Consider the following 21,594-nt stretch of genomic DNA (forward strand, 5'->3'; position numbering starts at 1 on the left):
AATCAGATTTGTGGGGCTGCTGTCAGTGTCACCTGGCAGGCTCTTGTACCTAAACTTCCTTTTAATAATAGGAGGATGCTCTGAAGTTATGGTAAAGTCTACTAAATACGGAAGCCACTAGCAATCATTCCCCATCACTATCAAGTACACGGGGCAATGGTACAGTTGATGTTTTCACCGCAGCCAGCATCAGCACAAACATGAGTGTAGGGAACGTGTGGTGTTACAAGGCTGAGAAAGGCTGTAGCATCACTAGGGGGAGAAATGTTTCAGCTCCATTAAAGAGTTATGAGACTACGATTGTATGTGGGGTCTACTGTATACCTGGACATCCTTCTGTGGTGTGGTACTGGACTCTGATGATAGACCCAGAATCTTGCTACAAAGCTGGCTGAATTGGGAAAGATCCTCAGAACTTGGCATTTCGTCCTGAATTCCCTTCACATGAAGGAAGCAAGACAATCAAGAGGGGACCCCTCCCTAGGATTTTTTTATGGCTTATTTTTTTATATTTAAAAATTTCCATCTCCTCCCCTCCTCCTCCCCCTTCCCTCCCCTCCCCTCCACCCATACCCCCCTCCCTCCCTCTCCAGGCCAAGGAGCCATCAGGGTTCCCTACTCTATGTTAAGACCAAAGTCCTCCCAACTCCCCCCAGGTCCAGGAAGGTGATCAACCAAGCTGAGAAGGCTCCCACAGAGCCCATCCATGCAGAAGAATCAAAGCCCAGTGCCATTGTCCTTGGCTTCTCAGTCAGCCTCCACTGTAAGCCACATTCAGAGAGTCCGGTTTGGTCTCATGTTCCATCAGTCCCATTCCAACTGGAGTTGGTGATCTCCCGTTAGTTCTGTCCCACCATCTCCATGAGTGAACGCACCCCTCACGGTCCTGACTTTCTTTCTCATGTTCTCCCTCCTTCTGCTCCTCATCAGGACCTTGGGAGCTCAGTCCGGTGCTCCAATGTGGGGCTCAGTCATTTTCTTCATCTATCGCCAGGCGGAGGTTCTATGGTGATATGCAAGAAATTCATCAGTATGGCTATAGGAACTGGCCTTTTCAGGCTCCCTCTCCTCAGCTGCCCAAGGAACTAGCTGGTCTCTGACTTGCAAACTGGGCCTTTTCTTAACGGTGAAGCTTGCTCCTCAGGGTCAAGTTCCTCTCCTTAGCTCTGGATTGAGGCTGGTATCCCTTTCATTGTACTGACAAAATGAGGCTGTGGGAGGATGTACAGAAGACCCCCAGCCTACCTGCAGGGGGCGCTAGTGAGCATCACATCAGCAGGTATGTGGTGAAACAGGAAGGAGCACCAACTTCTGTGAGGGCCCTGAGGGTTCTGGCCGTGAGAACAGGCAAGGTTCTGAATGAAAACAGGATGCGCTGAAGTGAATCTGTCGGAAAGCTTAGGGTGTGGAGGGGTGTGTGTACCACTGTGGTGTCCCTGAAGGAAGGTCTGTCTGTAGGGCAGAGAACAGGGCTGTGGGGCAAGTGTTGTGTGAAGAAGACAGAACATCTGGGCAGGGTGGTACCACAACATCGATTTCACAGAAGGGGCTGTCCAGGCACCGACATCACCTTCTGTTCCTGAGGATGCTCATCCGTAGCAAAAAAACTTACACTAGGGAAGGCCCTCAGAGACACTCCAGCCAGCCCTGCAGATGGTCAAGGGTACAGTACATTCAGGGGGAAGGCTGGTGATGTGGGGCAAAGGCTTCTCTTGGCTAGAACTGTTGAGCCACAACAAATATCAAGTAATTTAGAAAACAAGGAAAATGCAGTGTGAAGAAATAATGTCATAATTCAAATTCACTTTTAAGTCTTCAGCTTCCTGAGAGTGGAGCATTGTTTTGGGGTTTTTATTTTCAGCGCACTAACGTGATATTCAGGGGCTGATGTGGAGGGCATACTGGACAGGGACACAGAACAATTAGACTTGGTATAACTAGGTATGTATTTTGCTCACAGATTCCAAGGACTGGAATATAGACATTTTGGAGCCATTGTTCAGCCTCCTCAACTCCCATTGCAGAAGATGTCGAAGACAACCAGGAGCGTGTGGATACAGCTGCTGTGAGCTGGAGTTTCTCAGTGAAAAACACCCTAACCTTTACATCAATTGACCCCATGCCCATCTTTGCTGCCCCACAGTCAGCACTGGCCAAAATGTATCATAGGCCTGAGGTTTGGCCGCCATTAGTGAAGTTTATCTATGGTGGGTTCCTGGGAGCCACAGCTGCTGTGCAGTAAGAGTCGTGGGACCAGCACAGTCCAACACCTCAGCGGAAATAAATTCTAGGCGCATGTCAAATGACAGGCAAGGCTCATTTGTGAGACACACACACACACACACACACACACACACACATGCATACACCACACACACACACACACACACACACACACATTCATTTGTGATTCTGGAGCTCAGAAGGATACAAAGATCTAGCATGCAAACGATATCTAAATTCATGTTAAAGTAAAAAAAAAAACAGACAAACAGATATTCAAAGAAAAAACTGACTTTTTATTTATTTTTTAAATCTGGAGTCCAATTAGCACTGCAACAAGACGCTTTCAAAGAGCAAACTGACTTCCTTTGCCTTTTCCATGTTTCAGGCCAGCATTTTCCTTTCCCTTCTTGGTTGCAGAGAGACAGGAAGTCAGAACATGGGTAAGAGACTGAGGCAGAATAACCTCCACGGAGCCATGAGTGAGCCCCAGAGTTTTGCCCCGTGGAAGCTGCCCTTCCCAGCCTCTACCACAAAGACACCCGCAAAGAATTATCAAAAAAGGACACCCTGGACTTGGGGGGTTACTCCCCAAACCCTCAGGAGCTACCTACCACCTGTCCCTAAGCCCTGGTGACCGTCTTACCTTGTTCACTGACAGACTAAAAATCATCTGATGAGTCTCACCCACCACCTAGAAAAGTTCCTCCTAAGATGCTCCTGCAGGACCACCTACTGCTTCCAGCCCCATGTACCCCTTTAGAATGGTCAGTCCTCACGTTCACACAGGTCACACATGAGCAGATGGGCTTGACTTAAGTGCACAAGGCCTTATGCCTTTGAGATTCGTGACTTCCTTCTGTCTGGGAAGAAATAATGAAATCTTTTGTCAACCTGACAAAGTGGATAAATCCTGGCTCATGTTGGGTTCATGGAATATATGTCTGGTTTTCTGAATCATGCCTGACACTACGTTTCAAACACATGTGTCACTCAAAGATCATGGGTTCCATCCCCAGAACTACAGAAGTGAAATAAAAATGTACAGGTCTTTTAATTTTTTAAAATAGTGGTAAAATACATCTAACACAAGATTACCATCTTAAACATTTTAAATGTACACTTGAGCAGTGCCAAGCAAAGGAACACTGATAACTTGTTCATATCACAAAACTGGAATTCTCTATTCCCCATTAGATACATAGGGAGTTTTTTAAGATTTATTTTTATTTTCTGGCTATGAGTGTTTTGCCTGAACACACACATACACACACACACACACACACACACACACACACACACACACTCGTACATATATGTACAGCATATGTATATCTGGCTCCCATAGAAGCCAGAAGAAGGTGTTGGATTCCCTGAGCCTGGGGTTCAGATGGTTCTGTGAGCTGCCATGTATGTTCTGGGGATCCAACTTAGGCCCTCTGAAAAGTAGCAAATGTTTTTAACTACTATATCTCCAGCCTCGACATGATCACTTTCTGCCAAGGAATTCTATCTCTTGCCATCATCAATGTTCATCCACTTTCATCTCTATCTCCCCACTTCTCCCATTCCCCCTCTTGTCCCTGTTGTATTCTCACACATGAGTGCATGCACACAGATACATTCAGGCAACACAGTTCACTTTGGTCTCTTGCTTTCTCTTTCTGACCATTTCTCAAATTGGCAAAAGAAACAAAAATCCCCCAATTCACAAATCACACCTCCCCTCAGGGATGGGCTGCTCCTCCTGACGTGGTAATATCCCACCTGGAACTCTTAGACAGGAAGGAGCCTCAGGTCCAGAGAGGCATCTAGAAGAAATCTTTTGAACAATACCCACCAGGTTCAGATCTCTTTAAGGGATTATTATCCAATCAAAATACATTTCTCCTTCCATTGACCATGTGGAGCAAAAGTAGTCCACACTCTGGTAGTCCTGAAGCTGGCTACAGGTGAGGGTCCATCTTTGGTACCAGAGCAGAGTCCCTATTTCACCCTTTCCTCTAATGTGAAACTAATAAATAAGAAAGCAAGCAGGGAGGCACACACGAGCAAAGTGATGGTGGCAGCCTTAGGCCAACGTTGCTCTTTTATCACAGAGAAGGGCAGACTCAGAAGTGGGAGGGATGCTCCAAGATACCCTTAGATATCTTTGCAGTCCTTGTCCAACAGGGTGAACACGCCATTCCAGGGAAGCGCTCCTACCAAAAAGCTGCAATTTACTTTCTGAAAAAGACAGTAACAGTGAACATCAGTGGCATGTCCAAAGGAGAACTACCCTTGTTGTTAGGCATCAGCTGGGGAATATGGTAGAATACAAGTCACTAACTGTCCTAAAACTCCAGGGAACCCAGCATGAAACATAAACTTAAAATCACAATCTTTCAAACAACCATAAATGACCAATCAGATGTGAGATGATGTTAGGACGTGCCCAGGGTTGATATGTCTGTTCTAGTGAGTACCTTCTATTGTCTGGGCATGATACCCTTTCTAAAATTTAGTGTGTGGAGACAACTTCAGTCAAACATAACTGGACACACTCTGTTCATTTTAATGGCAAATGTTTGCTCAATACTCACAGAAGAGGCTCTCAAAATGTCCCCTGGGGACTTTCTCAGAATGAAAATCCTTGAATCAGAAACTACAAATGGGACCGAGCCATCTGCTGGTGGAGCCTCCCTGTGACGCTGGTCTTTTTTTATGCTGGAGAACCATTCGAGTAAAGAAAGGAAAGCATGTACCTCTACCAAACCAGGCCCTTCACCAACCTCAGCCTCACCATGGAATGAATAGTCTAGGACTCCTCACTAACTTGGAGATCAAGACATACAGGCTGTGTCCAAAAGCCTGTTCACTAAGCCCATCACGGCATGGGCTGCTCTCCGCCCCTGCTTGAGCCCAGTTCTTACCAACTAAAACCGTAGGAAATTGTAAGCCAAGAGCTCTCTGAGAAGCTCTCAACTGATGCACAAATGATAATGGGAAAGCGGATAGTGTAGCTTCCTCGTCTCCAAGGTAACTGAAGTCTGAGATGAGCTATGCTTAACAGGTGAGATGTTGTCTGGGCTAGATAGTGCCTAATCTCCAGCACCTGGAATAGGCCTGCTGCAGATCTAGTAATCTATGTGTAGATGAGTGTGCCAACAGACTTCCTTCGTGACTACCCAGGCATGAGCGATTCATCTCACCAGCTGGGGAAGCGAGTCTCAGTCCAAGAGGACAGACTTTCAGTGAACAGATGCCAATAGTTTCTCCTGCATCAAAAGCCCAGAGTCGATGGAAGCCTTGGAATAGGAGTGACCTTGATGATATCCTTCATCTTCTACTCGAGGGCAGCAAGGTGGGCCGTATGGGATCCCACGCGGGGAGCCATCCAGACCTCCTATCATAATAATCTGGACACCCAAGATTATCCAGCTACCTGGAAGCCTTGATAATCCCAGACGGGACTTGAAGTCACTTACGTCTGTCATAGATGGCTCATTCGTCACTCACCTTTTCCAGTTTGGAGTTTTTTTGAGTGACACAGTTCACAGTATTGTTTAGAGGCTTTTTACAATTGCTACGGGCGATCTGAACGTTAATCTGGTATTCCATGCGGTCTGTAATCTGTCAGTGAACAATGGTACAATTTTAATTAAAAAAAAATGTTTTGGTATAACTCCCAAAGGCTTTGGTAAACACACAAATCCTTCTCGCTTTAGCTACAGACCTCCGTAAGGTTGACTTTGATTTTTACTGTGCTCTAAAGATGAGCAGAAGTGACTCTGGCCTGTGTTGGAGGGATAAGCTGGGCCCAGGACACCATCACCACCAGAGCTACACATTGGGTTTGGGAGTAAGTGCTAGACTTAGAGAAAGCCGAGAATACTGTAGACTAGACCATCCAGTTCATGCAATCCTCATCCAAAAATCTGAAATAAGAAATGCTCTAAAATCTGAAATGTTTAGAGCATCACCATGATGCCATGAGTAGAAAATTCTGCACCCGAACTTATGCCACCAGTTGCAGGCAAGACACAAGCACAGCCTCTAAATATTTATTTTATGCCCAAAAATTAGCATAGATGGCCTGGGTCAGAGATGCCTCTGTTTACAGTGACTGAGAGGAAATACAGAGACCCATAATGGTCAAAGTTCTGAGACTAAATGATTCTTCAGTGATCAGCCATAAACAGGGCATCTCTCCGTCACCCCTGCAGAAGTTTAGGAAATATTGTAGAAGGACGCACAGAGAAACCGTGAGAGTCAGAGGACAGGGAGGAGCGCTGTGAGATGCCATCTTCTGGACAGGACACCTCTTGCCCTTGAATACACAGCAGTCGTAGCTTCCTGTACAAAACCAACACAAGACTAAGTCTGCCAACATTCCGCTCAGGAGGCCTCCGCCCTCCCTGGAGAGAACTAGGGGCAGTGAATTTGCTGCTGGAAGGGAAATAATATTCCTCAGTGGTGTAGCCTCTGTTAAGCTGCTCTTGCTTCAGTATAACTCTGCACCCATGTTTATGAAGTGGGACACAAAAACCAAAAAGAAGCTAAAAATGATGATGGGGGATATGATCAAAGTACATTATTATATATACATGTGAGGTTGTAAAACAATAAACATATAGTTACCCTCAGGATATGTGCATAAGATGCACATGGAACATGAAGAAATTTTGTCTTTAGATTTGAAATCTATCTCTAAATTATCTCCTTACATGTATTCAAATATTAGAGAATCCAAAATGACTTGACATTCATCCTGTGCCCAGCATTTCAGGTAGGAGCTTCTCAATCTGTAGTGGTTTTTATAGACTTTCGTCATGCTTGCTCTGCCAGGCTGCAATTCTCTACTCCTCTAGGGAGGAGGGAGAACTCAGGGACTCTCCAGTCCTTCAGAGGTTGGTGTCACTCACTCCCTTTTTATGTTTAAGTACACACGAGACACAGAAGGATCGAGTATGTATCTAGCAGTTGATCCAAGTTTCTAAAAGAAGACTCTCAGCACTAGGGTTGACATCACTTGCCCACCAGGCTCACCAATCTGCCGTCTCTGCTAAGCCAGCCAGGAAAGGTGAGGCTTTTCTACTTGTAACTACAAAGACACGAGAATAAAAGCCAGGAGGCTCTGTCATGCTGTCATGTGGACATCCTGACTGTTTCCCCACAACTTCTTTCTATATATAAGTTAGCCAGGTGCTATTTTTAAAATTCAAATTTGGGAACTAGGGACATAGTACAATAGCAAAAGGCATGGGTAGATTGTCAAGAAGATGCTTGGTTTAACAACAACAAGGAAAGAAAGAAAGAAAGAAAGAAAGAAAGAAAGAAAGAAAGAAAGAAAGAAAGAAAGAAAGAAAGAAAGAGAGAAAGAGAGAAAGGAAGAAAGAGAGAAGGGAAGGAAGAAAGAAAGAAGCAAGGAAATAAGGAAGGAGAGAGAGAGGGAGAGAGAGAGAGAGAGAGAGAGAGAGAGAGAGAGAGAGAGAGAGAGAGAGATAACCTTGTAACTCAAATTTGGTCACAGGAATCCTAAATGATTCCTAACCTAAATATTTGTGTGATCCCACAACAAACTGAAAATCTTGGCCCTCCCTTAAGGCCAAGCATGGCATGGTGCCATACTGGCAGCCTTACAGGAAGGATCTAGAACGCCTGGCTGTACTTTCCCACCCTCACATCCCTGGTCCTTCCTGTCGTCCTCTTGCAGCAGATGCTATCAGTATTGTTCCCAAACATAGTGCCAGCTCCTGTGGTTCTTGCTTGAGACTTCCTGCTCCCAGCAGGAACCAAGGGCTCCTAGACCAGCTTTCAGCAGTGGGAGAAAAGGATTGGTAGATAAATAGCTCAAACACCTACAGAGTGGCCCAGCTTGATGAATTCTGTATGCCTTCCCAAGGTCAAGACGACCAACTCTTTCAGTCTCATTAACTCACCCCTGGGTAGCCACCCTCCACTGTCATGTCTCCTTTGCCTTCTACCCTCGCAGTGCCTGCTGAAATGGCCTCCAAAATGCACCACCTGCCCTTGAATTCTACCATGATGCTCTGCTTCTGGGGAAACCTGCCTCCCAACAGCCTCCCCCGAACATTAACTCCTGCTCTGACTTCAAGCCTTACCTTCCAGGTCACGCCCAAGACAGTGACAGTTCTTGCCAACACTATGTACTGACATCATCCAGGAAAAAGCTGAACACCTCCCAAGATCTGGACACCACTTAGAGACTCTCATTTTAATAGTAGATTTGGTCTGTTTGGTACGGCACTTATACATTCTACGGGTGGAAAACACTGTCTAAAGGAAACTTCCCCTGACAGTCTGCTCCCCTGTGCTGTACCACAACACAAAACAGAATTCTAATTCCTGGCTGAGGGATTTTCTTTTTGGTTGGACTTCTGGCTCCCCACAGTCTGAAGAATGTTGTTCATTTCACCATCCCCTTTACAGGAGCTAAGACAAAAAACGGCTCATGAGAAATTTACTACTACTAACTGCACGTGCTACCTGAGCACCAAAGAAAGCGAATGAGAGGCTGTAAAAGAGGGATTGTAGAGCGCAAACCATCAGTAAAGGATGCTACATCATTAGCATCATGTCCTAGAAATACAATGTTGAGGACATGTTTTCCTGAGACGTGGGGGAGCATGAATTGCCGTAACAGTGACATCGCTGTTGAAAACCTCTCCAATTCAATCACACCACCAACTAATTAAGACTTCAGTTTCTAATTCCTGAATTGCCATTGTGGGAGGGGCTTATACAAGAGAGCAGTAAGTACTGTGTTGCAAACCCCAGGAAGCACTGTGCCCATTGGATTTATGTAAAGCGTGTTCCTTAGAGCTGGGCAGTGCATGGCTCTGTGAAAAGGGACACACCGTTATAATAAAATCAGTGTCTTCACTTCTTCTAAATGCATGTTGTGTAAAATATTAACATAGCTCAGCAGCTCAAAACACATAACACTCTTGTAAGGGACCTGATTTCAGCTCCCCGAACCCATATGAGTGGCTCACAACTGCCTTAACTTCAGTTTCAGGGTGTCTAATGTCCTCTTCTGTCCCCCATAGGCAACTGCATACTCCCCAACCACAGGCATGCATGCACATAACTAAAAAATAAATTTAAAAATTAAAATTAAATAGTACAGGACACTCTAGTAGTTTATCCAATAGACAGTTACATGTTCCTCTGTATAACCCCATATTCCCTGTTTTGTGGAGCACTTATCTGTGGCAACATTATTGGAAAATATTCCTGGTGCTTTATTTTTCTCCTAATTCTAAATAAGCATGAGAGCATTCGATTAGCAGTTCTGAGTTACTAAGTTAATGTAAGTGACTAGAACCCTGAGCCCGGCATGTGTGAGAAGGGTCGTGTGAATCTATTGCTTTTATTGCTGTAAGTATGTGCATAACGAGTCACACATTTAGGATTGTGCTGCTACCTTGTATTCTCATTTGTGTACTCTCTCAAGCCAGCCTTCGCCTGTGCCACCATATGTAAAAGTCCTGTCTGAATAGAACTTTCTTACCTGAAGCTTGGCATGCAGTGTCCTGTCCACGAGGAAGACATACTTGTCCTTGCTTCCCTTATTGTATTCTTTCATAGCAAACCATACACACTGCTTCACATTGGCATTCGAGATGTTGATGGATTCAAAGTACCTCAACGCCTTCACTTCATTCTTGGCTTGATCGGCACCAACTGCCAGAGCCACTGGAATGATGAGGATGAGCATGAAGGACCACAAGTATTTTGTCATGGTCCCTCGGTCAAAAGGCCCAAGAGGTGTTTGTCCTCCACGTCCTCTTAGAGCTCTGGTGCTATAGGTCTGTCAAATTAAATAACACAGAGAAAAGGTCTCTGAGTATTAATTATTGGTGGGGCCATAAGGATTGCTCAGAGGGTTAAGACACTTGCTTCAGAATGTGAAGACATGGGATCCGCATGGTAGAAGAAAATAAGCACCTCCTGGAAGTTGTCCCCTAACTTCCACATGCATGTTGTGATATGTGTGATACACACACACACACACACACACACACACACACACACACACACTGGATATTTTTTTAAATATTGACTATGGGACTAGGGAGATGCCCCAGTGGGTAAAAGCACTTGTAATGCAAATGTGAGGGTGGATGTTCAGATCCCCAGTACCCACAAAATGCAAAGTGGGTCTCATGGCCTGTTTCTAAGCCCAGCATACTGGAGGCAGGGCAGACAGAAAACCAATATAGTTAGCTAAACTAGCCAAGTTCTTGGGCTCTGTTTTCAGGTGAAAGCTCCTGCCTCCATGCATAAGGGGGAGAGTGACTGAGAAAATATCTTATGTCAACCTCCACACATATATTCACACAGGTGCACAAGTAGCTCTCTCTCTCTCTCTCTCTCTCTCTCACACACACACACACACACACATACACACATGTGTGACTGCCACACCACCATACACGTGCCAAACATCCTTACTATGTGTACTCGGGAGCAGCAGAGCCTTGCAATGGGAAGACGTGTTTCTTAAGACACAATGAGCATATTCAAGGAGGCCAAAACAAGAAAAAATGAAAAGCAAAATGAGGAGGATATCAGACTTTGGAAATGAAGCTGTGGTTGCAAGAATCAGCATTAAGGAGGGCATCAGTCCAAGGTTAAAGACACAATAGTGAGTAGCTGTCCTTGCAGGTCTATCTTCTATGGAAGGTTGAATGGCTTTTGTGCAAGATTAGGGTCCTGGCAGAGTCATTGAGAACTGTTCTTCTTATCAGGTACACAGTACAAGGTCGACCTCCCCATCAGATCCTCCAGCTTTATGTTTCATTAGTGGATCTGGCTAAGGACCAACGAAATGGCTCCATTTTGCTTCCGATGAATTTTGCAGGTCCAGGATCTTACAAGAACCCACCTTCTCAGTATCAGTATAGCTGGATTCAAGACACAGCTCTTCGGGACACCCTTGAGAGCCACCTGTCTCCTGTCTAACAAAATGTACCAATAGCACCCCTAGTTAAAGGGGTTCTGCCTTTGGCCTTTGCCTCTTGCCTCCATCCTGGGTATGATCCATTAATCTCGAGAAACATCCTCTCCCGGGAGACCCTGACATGTTTCCACATGGCCCCGGGGCCTTCCACCACCTACTGTGTCCTGTAAGCTAGAACTATAAAAGCTGGTGTGCCCCAGTGTTCACTGCCACTATCCCTCTCGGACTGTCCAACCTGCTCGTCCTGCTGGGCTCCTTCCTCACTCTGGCCACTCCAGCTTGTGGCTCTTCTGTGTCTCCGACACTCTCAGCTCACACTCACGTCCTGGCCAGGCAGCTCTGTAAACCCTGACCTTGAGGCCCAGGCCCTTAAAGGGAGGCCATGCTTTGTGATGCAATATAGCACCTGTGACCATGCCTCACAGCATCTGTGACCATGCCTCATAGCATCTGTGACATCTGTGACCATGCCTCATAGCGTCTGTGACATCTGTGACCATGCCTCATAGCGTCTGTGACCATCCATGTCTCATAGCATCTGTTCAGCCTTTGGCTCCAAGCAGCTCAGAGGGCTGGAGACAGCAGGCAAGCACCTTCCATATGGGCACTTCATGTGCCCACTTGTGCCTATCTCGGCCTATCAGAGACGCTTGGCCCCTCGGCTCCATGTGTTTGGGCCAATAGCTTCTCCCTCGGCTGTTCGACCAGATCTGGGCCTGAGAGGGAGGAAGCAGGCTGCACACGTCAGAAGGCCAAAGGCTGCTGCTGTGCTGTCTTCAAGGAGCTGCGCAGAACTGTTCCTAAAAACCTTGTCCCTGGGCATGACGACAAGCTCATGGGAAGAGGAAGACCGGGAAAGAACTGACTAAGTTACCAGAGACCCAAAGTGTAGGAGGAAAGATCTCACGGGCTCCATTCTGGGTATTCTTCCAGATAGTGCAGCCTCTGCCTTCCCTGCTCTGCAACGTCCCACCCTCCCACTTGCCAGTCTCATGTCCCTCCAAGGGCTTTCCGAGAATCTGAGGGGAGAAACTCAGTGTTACTCAACAGGGAGGCAGCACGGTGCCTCTCTGGACACAGTCAATGATGCTGAAAGTTACAGAAGCCAAAATGGAACCTGAGTGGGAACATGAGCTTTCAGGAGAGAACATTGAGATGAAGCTACTGTTTCTTAAAACGTCACACCAGCCACGGGTCAATGCTCTTGTCCGCAGCTATCAGTGTCCATAAGGGTAGAACCTCTGTCTTTTTCAGTTCCCATCACACACACACACACACACACACACACACACACACCATGGCCTATCTCTAGTCATCTGCAGAAGGGTCACCCACTGTGATCTAGGTCCCTGAGATGAAAGCAGAAAGGAATGCATGTGGCTGTTCCCTGGAAGACTATTTGCCTTCCTTCTGAGCATAGGAATGAGGGACTGGAGAAATTGTAGGATGAATGAATGAACTACATATACAAAGATAAAATGATAGAAAAATGAATGAATGAAACTTTGAAATAAACAATGAACTATTTCACAGAATCTACTCAATACTCTGAACCTGCAGGTGGGCTGATAATAATGACAACAGAGTTGTGTTATTGCTCATCACTAAGAATGGTATCCATGGCAAATAGACAATGCAGAAAACCTTAAACATTGTTCAGGGATCCAGAATGTTCTGTGAGATGATTTTAATTATGCTGGTTCTAAAATGCTCTTAGACTACAAACAGTCACCCTTGGAGGAAAGGGGACTTTGGCTGCAGGTACACAGAGACCGCTGCCCCACTTAAATCTCCGCACAGGTACTGTTCATGACGGTGAACTGAGTTATCCATGGCAGAGTCTCCAAAATATAAGTGCAGCGCACCTGAAAAAGAGTTAGAAAGCATAAATTAGAAAAGCACAATGCACTGAGGCTATCTAGATAGTAGGGACTCGATTTGCCCATAACTAAGTTTTAAAAAAGAAGAAAAAGAAAAGAAAGCTAAAACACATTAACCTAGAGAAAGACTCATAAAGCTCAAAGCTCCACCATGAGAAATGACAGATTGCAAAATCTGAGCCCACGGTCTCCTGAAAAAGCACCTGGCTGGAACTATCACCCATCTTAAGTTTTTCTGTCCTCACAGCTTCCCTAACACATGTGGTGATAGATGAACTTCTACCCCCTCCCAAGGGTCCTGAAAGTCAGGGAATTTCTTGACAAATGATCTGTTTAGAAACTTTCCAACAGAACACACAAACATCCCAAGTGAGGGTACTTGAAGGCTGTTAGTTGAAAAGTGAGACCACACCCTGATAGATGGGTAACCATCTATAAGGTCCAAGTTCCCATGGATCACATGTCAGCTATAGGACAAGGATGTCACCAAGAATCACCCTTAAGACCCTAAAGGAAAAGCCCGAGTGAGCAGACAAACAGTTCTCATTCCCCACCACACAAAAAAATCAACAATGGAAGACTGATGACCAAAGGGAAATCATGTTCTTCCTGGACCTTCAAAGGTCTCTGAAGGAATAGAACTGTAACCACAGGGAAGAAGATTACAACATGGGTGTCTGCAGGTTTTCTATGGACAGTCAATGGGGGTATGAGCAGAAGGTTGCCCCTGCACTGTGAGATAAGCCCTGCCTGCTTAAGATGCATTCTTTCCCAAAAGACTGCTGATAGAAGGGGTTGATTTAATCGCAGACCTTTTTCTCTCCTTGGCCCTCCTGCAATGGGCAATTGTCAATGTCTTCTTCAAATTTCTTACAAATTGTACGGCCCATCTCCAGGTCTACTAAAAACAGCAATTTATTTCTCTGTCAAGAAGAAATTGCAAAACTGTTAGAAAACAATTCGTCAGGATAAGTGAAAGAGAGCTCAATATAAAAGCAAGCAGAAAATGTGAAAGTTCAAGCAAGCAGCAATAAATAGCACATATCACATGCAATCTTGTTTCTCTGTTGTTTTATGGGGAGGGATGCTTGTTGTAGGTTTTTTTCTTTGTTACTGTCATTTGGCATTTTTAGACAAGGTTGGTATAGCCCACGATGACGTCCAACTTCCGATTTTACTGTTCCTCAGCATTGCAAGTGCTAGGGTTACAGACTTGCTCTTCCTCAGCCTGTCTCTTTTAAATCTATTTTTTCAAATTTTTCTTTTAATTCTGCACAAGAGATATGTCCACTTACATAGGGATATAGCTCAGTTGGAAAGTGTTTACTTAGCATGTTCAAAGAACAAAGTTTGAGGCCCAGAGCTCCCAAATATTTATTAAGTACAACTAGGGTAAGCACTGAGTCTCCCCTCAGTCCTTTTCCCACTGGTAAATACCGAGTAGTCTCAGTGACAGGGTAGTGAACATCCAGGGTGCCACATATTCACACAATCAAGTCCACAGCAAAGAACCTGTACACAGTGCAGCCACACCCAAGACACTATGACAATTATCAAATGTTCTAAGCAGCGTCAGAAGTACCTGCTGTGTGAGTGATTCCTTGACCTTGAATAGGACCCTGGTGAGACAGCCTGCCATGAGCAGACAGAGCAGGGAACACAGCACCCCATTTAAGATGTGTCTTTCATGTAGGTGCTGAGTACATAGAGCGCTCATCTTGCAAGTACTTAAATGAAGTGGCTATTGAGTGTCCCAGTATTATTCTCAGTATCTATCAAAAATCCTATACAGGCTATTTCCTTATATAGAGATGTCTGCTCAGATTGCTTCATTCCTTTCTCAAATCTGTTTTTGCTACTATTTGCTTGTTTATTTGATTGTGTTCCTAACCACTTAATTCAGAAAAAAAAAAAAAAAAAAAAAAAACCTTGGTGGCACCAGATCAGCACACACCACATCTGCTCCAAGACCCACATTGTGGTGGTCGAGGCACCATTTTCTCTAACATGGTCTGAAGCCTCTTGTCTAGTGGCAGTGTGGGCCACTACACTCAGTAAGCCTTCAATGAAAGACTTGGTGGTTCAACTGAAGAGCACCATCCAGTGGATTCCTAGCGCTCCCAGCTTGGCATCCTTACTGCCATACCCTGCTTCTGCACACCTACATCTCAGTATTTCCTTCCCTAAGATGTAGTCACAGAGCACAGTACATCCTACCAAGAGACTCAAGTCTCTTAAGTACATTGGCTCATCTTTTCCTAAGGGTCTTGCGACAATGCACTTTTCCCACCCACCCAAAGAGCCACCATTGTCTTACCTTCTTCAGTTCCCAGGACCCTGTGTCTCTGCTCTCACCCCCACCTCATCCCATTTTACTCATGGATTTGGGCCAGTTTATGTCTTCACCCAGCATAGCAGTCTGAAAGAATGGTCCCCTGTCTGGTTCCTCAGCTGCCTGCCTGAACATAATCTCGGCAGTGATGTTGATGTTACCAGGTACCCAGCCTACATCCACACCTTGCTGAGCAGCGCCCAGCTCATCCAGCTCCCCAAGGGTGCCTGTCACCCTGTCACAATGCTGCCTACTGCCACTTTGTGGGGATCTCTTTCTTCTCGTTTCTGTGCCTGCCATTCTCACCACCTGTCTCTCTGCTGTCCTGCCTTCCCTCAGCCCTGATTCGATTCCCTTATCCTGTACTCAGATTGGAACAATGATGCTGCCCTTCTACCTTGCTTTTCAGAGGCTGCACTCACTTTAAAATAAGCCCATAATTCTGAGTTTTTCTAGCACTATTGGGTATTTTTTTTTTTAACATTTACCAAATGAAAGCCTTGCTTTCGACTTGACTGCAAACCCAAACAACCCCCAGCCCTGGCAGGTATGAATGCAGGCACCACACAGGAAGCAGGCTACTCACCTGACTCTGACTTCTCCGGACTCTCAGGAACTTGTAGGCAAAATTATCATCCTGATTTTCATTGAAGTGAAACACTACATACTCCACAGAAATGCTAAAATTCTCATTGTTCTTGTTGATTTCTACAAATCTGAAGCTGCAGTCACGAATCCCGATCACAAGAAGCCCCACAAGCAGGAACGCCTTCCGCAACATGGCTGTTTTCAGTATCAGCAGTGGGAGCTGAGGATGCATGCCTTGGTAGAGAGTGGCGCAGCTGCAGATGGTGATGCCATTCCACACGGCCCCGCCCACCAGAGGCCCGGAGGTGCTAAAGTCTTCATTTTGACTAGGGCAGCTGACTATTGCCATCTCTACTCTTCCACCTTGTCCCTCCCTCCATCTGAAAGCAGAAGGTTGAAGAGGAGGTCATATTTTCTACACCTTGCGGACATAAGCCACAGGCTTATGGGCATTCGTGCAACTTACCCTTTGCGTGCACATTTTCAAGACTGCCTTCCCCAGCCTCGGCCCACTCTGATAAGAACTGATAGGAAGTTTGGGATTGTAAATTCAACTGGCTTTACCGTTACTGCTCTGAATTCAAAAACTGGTGGAGCCACAGAAATTCTCATGAGGTAAAAGAGGTTTTAATTACTGAGAGTTAAGAGTTAAGGGCCCATGACTTTGGCATCTCAAAGGAGCACAGTGGGAGGGGCCAGAGTCAGGACTGGGAGATCATCTTCTCTACCATCTCTTCAGTATAGTGGCCAGTTCATTACCTCTGCCTCCTTCCCTGAGACCTGCAACCCATGTACTAGGGAGAATCAGAAAGGGAGGCAGTGAGTCAAGCAGCCATGGGCCTTGAAGCTGACTGGACTCAGAAAGAGGCACCTACTAATATATCCACACCCAGCTCTGCCACTTGGCCCTGTACCAGACTTCTCAGGAAAAATACTCCACATTCTGCCTTCCTTATGGAGAAACTGTTGAGATGGCAATAAGGCATGGGATGAGTGAGCTGGAAAGGCTTAAAGGCTGCCATCATGGGAAAGGGCTTATGCTCAAATGGTCTTCCCTGCCATGGGATAACAAGATACTTGAATCTTCATGATTCCAAAAAATTGTCCCAGAACCTAACCATTACCTCGGGGACAGAGTAGGAACAGAACTATAACTATGGCATAGAAAGGGACAGGACTGTGGGCATGATTGGAAATACCTTCCTGCAGCTTCCAGGTGGGAGGAAATGATCTCACAAGATGGCCTAATGATGGGCGCTGTCTTAGTTAGGTTTCTATTGCTGCAATAAGGCAGCATGACAAAAATCAATTTGAGGAGGAAAGGGTTTATTTCATCTTATAGCTTATTATCCATCATCCAGGGAAGTCAGGGAAAGAACCCAAAGCAGGAACCTGGGAGGCAGGAATCTCCACTAGGACAATGGACACAAGTCACAAAATCCCCCCACCTAAGACAAGGGGGTCCTGAAAAGGCACCTGCCTGGGGTCTTTACCCTGAAGCATCCTTTCCTCACAACTCACCACCCACCTTCCACCCTACAACTTACAATGATGGATGAACATCTCCATCCAACCCAAGGATCCTGAAGATGCCATGGTGAATGCTGCATACTGACTTGCTCCTTGTGGCTTTCTCAGCCTTCATTTTATACAACTCAGGACCACTTCACAGGGATGGCACCACCCACAGTGGACTGGGCCTTCCCATGCCAATCACTGATCAATAAAATGCCCTATAGATGGCTTGCCTACAGGCCATCTAACAAAAACACTTTCTCAACTGAGGTTCTTCTTTCCAGATAAATCTAGCTTGTGTCAAGTTGACAAAAAAAAAAAAAAAAAAAAACCCAAGACAGGTGGTGATGGTAACGGTGTCTAAAAATGCAGATATCCTTCCCCCCATAGTACTTCAAAGCATGCCTGAACCCCTTGCTTCCCCCCGCCCCAACACAACACCATACATGCCCAGTATAATTTTTTTTAAAGAAATAAGAGTGGCGGCTGGACAGATGGCTCAGTGATGAGAGTATTTACTGCTCTTCCAGAGGACTGGAATGTGGTTCTCAGCACCTATGTCAGGTAGCTCTTCAGGCACTTGTACTCATATGCATATGCCCACATACAGACACACACGTGCACAGACACATATGCGTAATTAAAATAATAAAAAATAAATTTTTTTTGAAAAGGAAGAATGTTTTAACCATGTGTTTTTGAAAACACCCCATCCTACTCAGGTTCACTCTACTAGCCTGTTTATCACTTAGAGATTTATAGCTCAGTTTTCAAGTGTTTCCCTCCTTGATTTCTAGATAAATTCCACTGCCATCGGAGAATACAATCCATATGACACCCATTCTCTGAAGTTCATGAAGATGTGGAATATGGACCAGAATATGCTCAGTTTTGGTAAATTATCCACAGGTTCAAAGAGGGCATGTTCTGAACTTGGATGATGTCCTGTGTAGCACAAAATCAAATTTGTTTGATAAGTTTTCACATTTTCTAAAGATCCCTGAGACTCTCGAATTAGAATCATGTGTCTATTTCTAATCAGAAAGTCTGTGGTATTCGGGAGGACAAGGCCACCTATCCTGTCATTTGCTCCTTCCTACCACCCCTGAGCCTGGGCCTGGTCCCACTGCAGCATGGACACCGCTGTGAGCCTGGTTCCTGACACAGAAGTAGTGGGGAGACAGACTGCTGCGCCCTGGAAGAGAGTTTGTAGTTCTTTTCCTTTTCCTTCTTTTGCTTTGTCGGTTGTAACATCACTGTGGCGCCTAAGCCAGTCTCTAGCTTGTGAGTTTCCAAGATCCTCTCCCTCAGCTTCCTGCTTCACATGAACCGAGGAGTCTAATTTACTCAGATATCCATACCTAAGGCAGGGTAATAAAAGAAGACAGTTGCAGCCAGGTGGTGGTGGCACACGCCTTTAATTCCAGCACTCAGGAAGCAGAAACAGGTGAATCTCTGTGAGTTCGAGGCCAGCTTGGTCTACAGAGCTAGTTCACACACACACACACACACACAATTGCTTATTATTAAAAATGGTATCTATGGCATAGACAATATGGAAGAGCCTAAACATTGCTCAGGGATTCAAAAGATGCATTAGCACTACACAGACCTTGGACTACAGATAGTCACACTCCCAAGGAAGGGAGAATACTATGTGTAGCCAGAGCCCCTGTCCCACTTATGTTGGCACACAGGTACTATTCAGGATGGAGAATTGGGAAAACCAAGGTCGGGCATCTACTTGGAAAACACAGTGAACCTGAAAAGATAATCAAATAAGTAAGTTAGAACATTAAAATGCATTGAGATAATGTGCAGCATGCAGTAATAAAGTTGAAACAGCCATTTTACTGTAGTGGAGACCATAAAGCTCAAATCTCCACTAGGACAATGGACACAAGTCACAAAATCCCCCCACCTAAGACAAGGGGGTCCTGCAAAGGCACCTGCCTGGGGTCTTTACCCTGAAGCATCCTTTCCTCACAACTCACCACCCACCTTCCACCCTGCAACTTACAATGATGGATGAACATCTCCATCCAACCCAAGGATCCTGAAGGAACCAAGGCATTGCTTGAAAGAAGATCCCATCAGGGCGCTTCCCAGCTGAACAGCAGCACAAACCACTCAAAAATGATGCTGCTCCAAGGCCATTAGTAAGAAGGTAAAACCAAACAATAACAGAGTCCCCCAATGGAACGTCATCCTCAAGATGCCAGATCCCATGGAGTGCATGTCATATGGGACAATGATGTCATTCAGAATCGCCCAGAATCTATCAGGAAGTCAGAGTAAGCAGATAAATTAAATAGTCCCTAACCCCAAGACATGAGCAAAGGAGAGCTGATGACCACTGGAGGAATTTTTTTTCTCAAATCCAGATGGTCTTTACAGGCACAGGTCCAAGACCACAAGGATGATTCTATCACAGATGGAAGCCAGGTGGGCATCTGCAGCAGAGGGCGGGCACGGGCATGGGAGTCAGGCTCTGCCTGCCTAAGATGACCTCTTCTGTGTGATTTCTAGTAGGTCAACCACATTCCAGTGGATCACCCCACATTCAGAAATAGATGGGTAGCACAAACGGAATTAATTGGTTAATAAAAATAGGACATGAAGTTGGAAATAAAGGTAGATCTAAGAAGTTAGGGGAGAACTGGGGAGAGAATATAATCCAAATGTATTGTAGGAAATTCTCAAAGAATTAACACAAAAATTTTCACGATAAAAATAAAGTAATAAATAAACAGATAAGGGGAGAAGATAGCCCCTTCTGCTTCCAGTGAGGGAGCCCTGAGATGTTTGCTTCACACCTCCCTTCCACCCTGTCTCAGGCTTTACTTCATTATCTTTTCATTCCCAAAAGATCAGTTTAACTGTGGATGCTTTTATTAGCTAACCTTCTTTTCTCCTGCACCTTGTAGCAATGGGCAATTATCCATGTTTTCGTTGTGTTTCTTACACATTGTGCGGCCCATCTCCAAATCCATTAAGAAAATCATTGTCCATGTCTGTTGAAAAGAAATTATGCAAGTGTTATTTTTATAACATAAATACAAAACAAGAAGACAACCAAGTGGAAAATGGGCATTGCCTGGATACGCATGTGCTTATAAATAAGCATCTATATGGTACATGCCATCATCGTATGTCAAGAGAAATGTGCCTATGAAGGCCACATGTAGCAGTCTTCTTTCAGTGCTTCCTGCTAAACTCTGGCACGCTACAGGGGCATGGACACATACAGGGTATGGCACCTTCACAGGTCACAATCAAATCCTACACAACAAGCGACCTGCACACACTGCAGCCATAGACAACAATGTGACACCTCTCAAACATTCACCTGAGCAGCATGGGCCAGACTAAGAAATCTGATGAAATCAGATGAAGAAATGGGGTCTGTTCATGAAGGGGTAACGCTCTGCACGTGGACTCACCTTTTTCTGGGCTCTCCCAACTTCCAGCAACCTGTATGTGTTCTCTTCTGGGTTGTTGTCATTGAACTGAGCCACGGCAAACTCCACCGATGCCACAAAATAGTCTAGATCCTTAGTAATGTCTACGAATTCTTTGTCAATGGTCCATAAATGAGTGCCTAGTACAATCAGTCCTACAAGCAGGGGCACCTTCCACACCATAGCTGTCCTCTGCATCAGCCTAGGGACCGGGAACACAAGGGTAAAGAGATGGAACAACCACAGTTGGTAACGCCCTTCACAGCTCAGGATCCCACATAGCCCTGCCCATCAGAGCTCTGTGCTCCTGAATGCCTCCTTTTGTGTTTCTGTCTAAGTCCTTATCTCCACTCTTCTGCCTTCTTGTTCCTTCTCACTACCCCAACAGAAGGTAGAGCAGAAAGACACATTCCCCACCCCGTGGTGACACCAACCCTGAAGTGACAAGCATCCGCAAACATCCCCTCTGTATGCCCATCTGCAGACTTCCCCGAGCCTTGCCAGGGAAGGTCCCACTTGTGCTGCAGCCCCATTTGTCATTACACAAGGCTGGAAAGGATTCCCAGGGTTCGGAGGAACTCCTGAGAAGTCTGACGAACTCATCCCTGGGAAGTGGAATCAGTTGTT

General features: G+C 45.5%; 3 protein-coding genes across 3 annotated transcripts; all 3 read right to left on the reverse strand.

Moving 5' to 3' along the window:
* Positions 1-4,365: 4,365 nt before the first annotated feature.
* Positions 4,366-9,970, reverse strand: Cst8 (cystatin 8). Its single transcript, XM_038329288.1, has 3 exons — positions 9,740-9,970; positions 5,722-5,835; positions 4,366-4,449 (listed from the first exon to the last, which is right to left on the reverse strand). The coding sequence occupies exons 1-3, from the start codon at positions 9,968-9,970 to the stop codon at positions 4,366-4,368; spliced, it is 429 nt and encodes a 142-aa protein (XP_038185216.1).
* Positions 9,971-12,975: 3,005 nt separating this feature from the next.
* Positions 12,976-16,184, reverse strand: LOC119815170 (cystatin-12-like). The gene is made up of 3 exons (XM_038331353.1): positions 15,990-16,184; positions 13,884-13,994; positions 12,976-13,056 (listed from the first exon to the last, which is right to left on the reverse strand). The coding sequence occupies exons 1-3, from the start codon at positions 16,182-16,184 to the stop codon at positions 12,976-12,978; spliced, it is 387 nt and encodes a 128-aa protein (XP_038187281.1).
* A 3,003-nt stretch (positions 16,185-19,187) lies between these two features.
* On the reverse strand, positions 19,188-21,165 carry LOC119814044 (cystatin-14). Its single transcript, XM_038329297.1, has 3 exons — positions 20,950-21,165; positions 20,410-20,520; positions 19,188-19,268 (listed from the first exon to the last, which is right to left on the reverse strand). The coding sequence occupies exons 1-3, from the start codon at positions 21,163-21,165 to the stop codon at positions 19,188-19,190; spliced, it is 408 nt and encodes a 135-aa protein (XP_038185225.1).
* Between the last annotated feature and the right edge of the window lie 429 nt (positions 21,166-21,594).

Source organism: Arvicola amphibius, chromosome 5 (genome assembly GCF_903992535.2).
Source record: "Arvicola amphibius chromosome 5, mArvAmp1.2, whole genome shotgun sequence".
In the NCBI taxonomy this organism is placed as follows: domain Eukaryota; kingdom Metazoa; phylum Chordata; class Mammalia; order Rodentia; family Cricetidae; genus Arvicola; species Arvicola amphibius.